Source organism: Propithecus coquereli, unplaced genomic scaffold (assembly GCF_000956105.1).
Source record: "Propithecus coquereli isolate 6110/MARCELLA unplaced genomic scaffold, Pcoq_1.0 Scaffold308, whole genome shotgun sequence".
NCBI lineage: Eukaryota > Metazoa > Chordata > Mammalia > Primates > Indriidae > Propithecus > Propithecus coquereli.
In genome coordinates, this window is record NW_012148708.1 from 946,877 (window position 1) to 947,770 (window position 894).

Sequence of the window (894 nt, forward strand, 5' to 3'; positions counted from 1 at the left end):
GCTTCGAGCCCGGCGGCATGCACTGAGATCAGGACAAGTCCCCTTTCCCCGCGCCGCCCACCCAGTCTCCCTTCCAGACGCGGTCCTCCCGCAGACGCCGAGCGCACCTTAACGCTCTGATCGCTGGAGCAGGTCGCCATCCGCCGCCCGTGGAAGTCGAAGGAGACATCGTGGATGAGATCCTTATGGTCTGCCGCGATGCTGCGCGCTACAAACATGGCTCCCGCCGAACCCGCGCCTCCGAAAAGGGCAGTGGCGGCGGCGGCGGCACGGCCCGTAGCCTACCCGGGCCCCGCCGCCCGGGCGCGCACGGCGCGTCCTTCCCGCGCCGCCCCGCCCCGGCCCGGCCCGACACGCCCCGCCCCCGGCCCGGCCCGTCATGCCCCGCGAGGCCAGCGCATGCGCCTCCTGGGCGAGCCGGGGCGGCGGGCTTAGCAACGCTGCGCTGGAAGCCGCCAGCGAGAGAAGTAGGTGAAGTGCGGACGTTAAGAAAAATGAGAGTTAAAAATGCCACGCACAGTTCTCGGTCCTGAATCAATTCCGTCAACGTTTGCGGGTGTCTTCCCCCAGACACGTGGGAGGTGCGCAGCGAGTGGAGAAGTCACACCGGGGATTTGGTCAGGGCCGGAACTCTGCTGGGGCGACTGCGGGACGGGGTGCAGAGACACCTGAGGAGGTCACTCCAGGAGGCCGGGCTCCGTAGCCGGAAAGCGAAGGCGGGGGTCGGAGGGTGAAGTTGAGTGAGAAGATGAGGGGTTCTGGGGGCCGAAAAGAAGGCAAGGATCTGAAGTAATGGCCAAAATGTTTGAACATTTCACAGGTAGAACAGGTTTTGAAGTGCTAAAAATCAAGATGGGTTAAGGAAATAAGGCATTCGAAATTGGAGTGTTCTCC

General features: G+C 64.0%; 1 protein-coding gene across 1 annotated transcript in view; it reads right to left on the reverse strand.

Annotated features, from left to right (window-relative positions):
• The window catches only part of SEH1L (SEH1-like (S. cerevisiae)), a 50,250-nt gene extending 49,907 nt beyond the window's left edge, over nucleotides 1–343 (reverse strand). Inside the window, exon 1 of the mRNA XM_012649964.1 lies at nucleotides 108–343. Coding sequence (XP_012505418.1) covers nucleotides 108–218 — 111 coding nt within the window. The 5' untranslated portion in view covers nucleotides 219–343. The remainder of the gene's footprint in view (nucleotides 1–107) is intronic.
• Nucleotides 344–894: the final 551 nt, after the last annotated feature.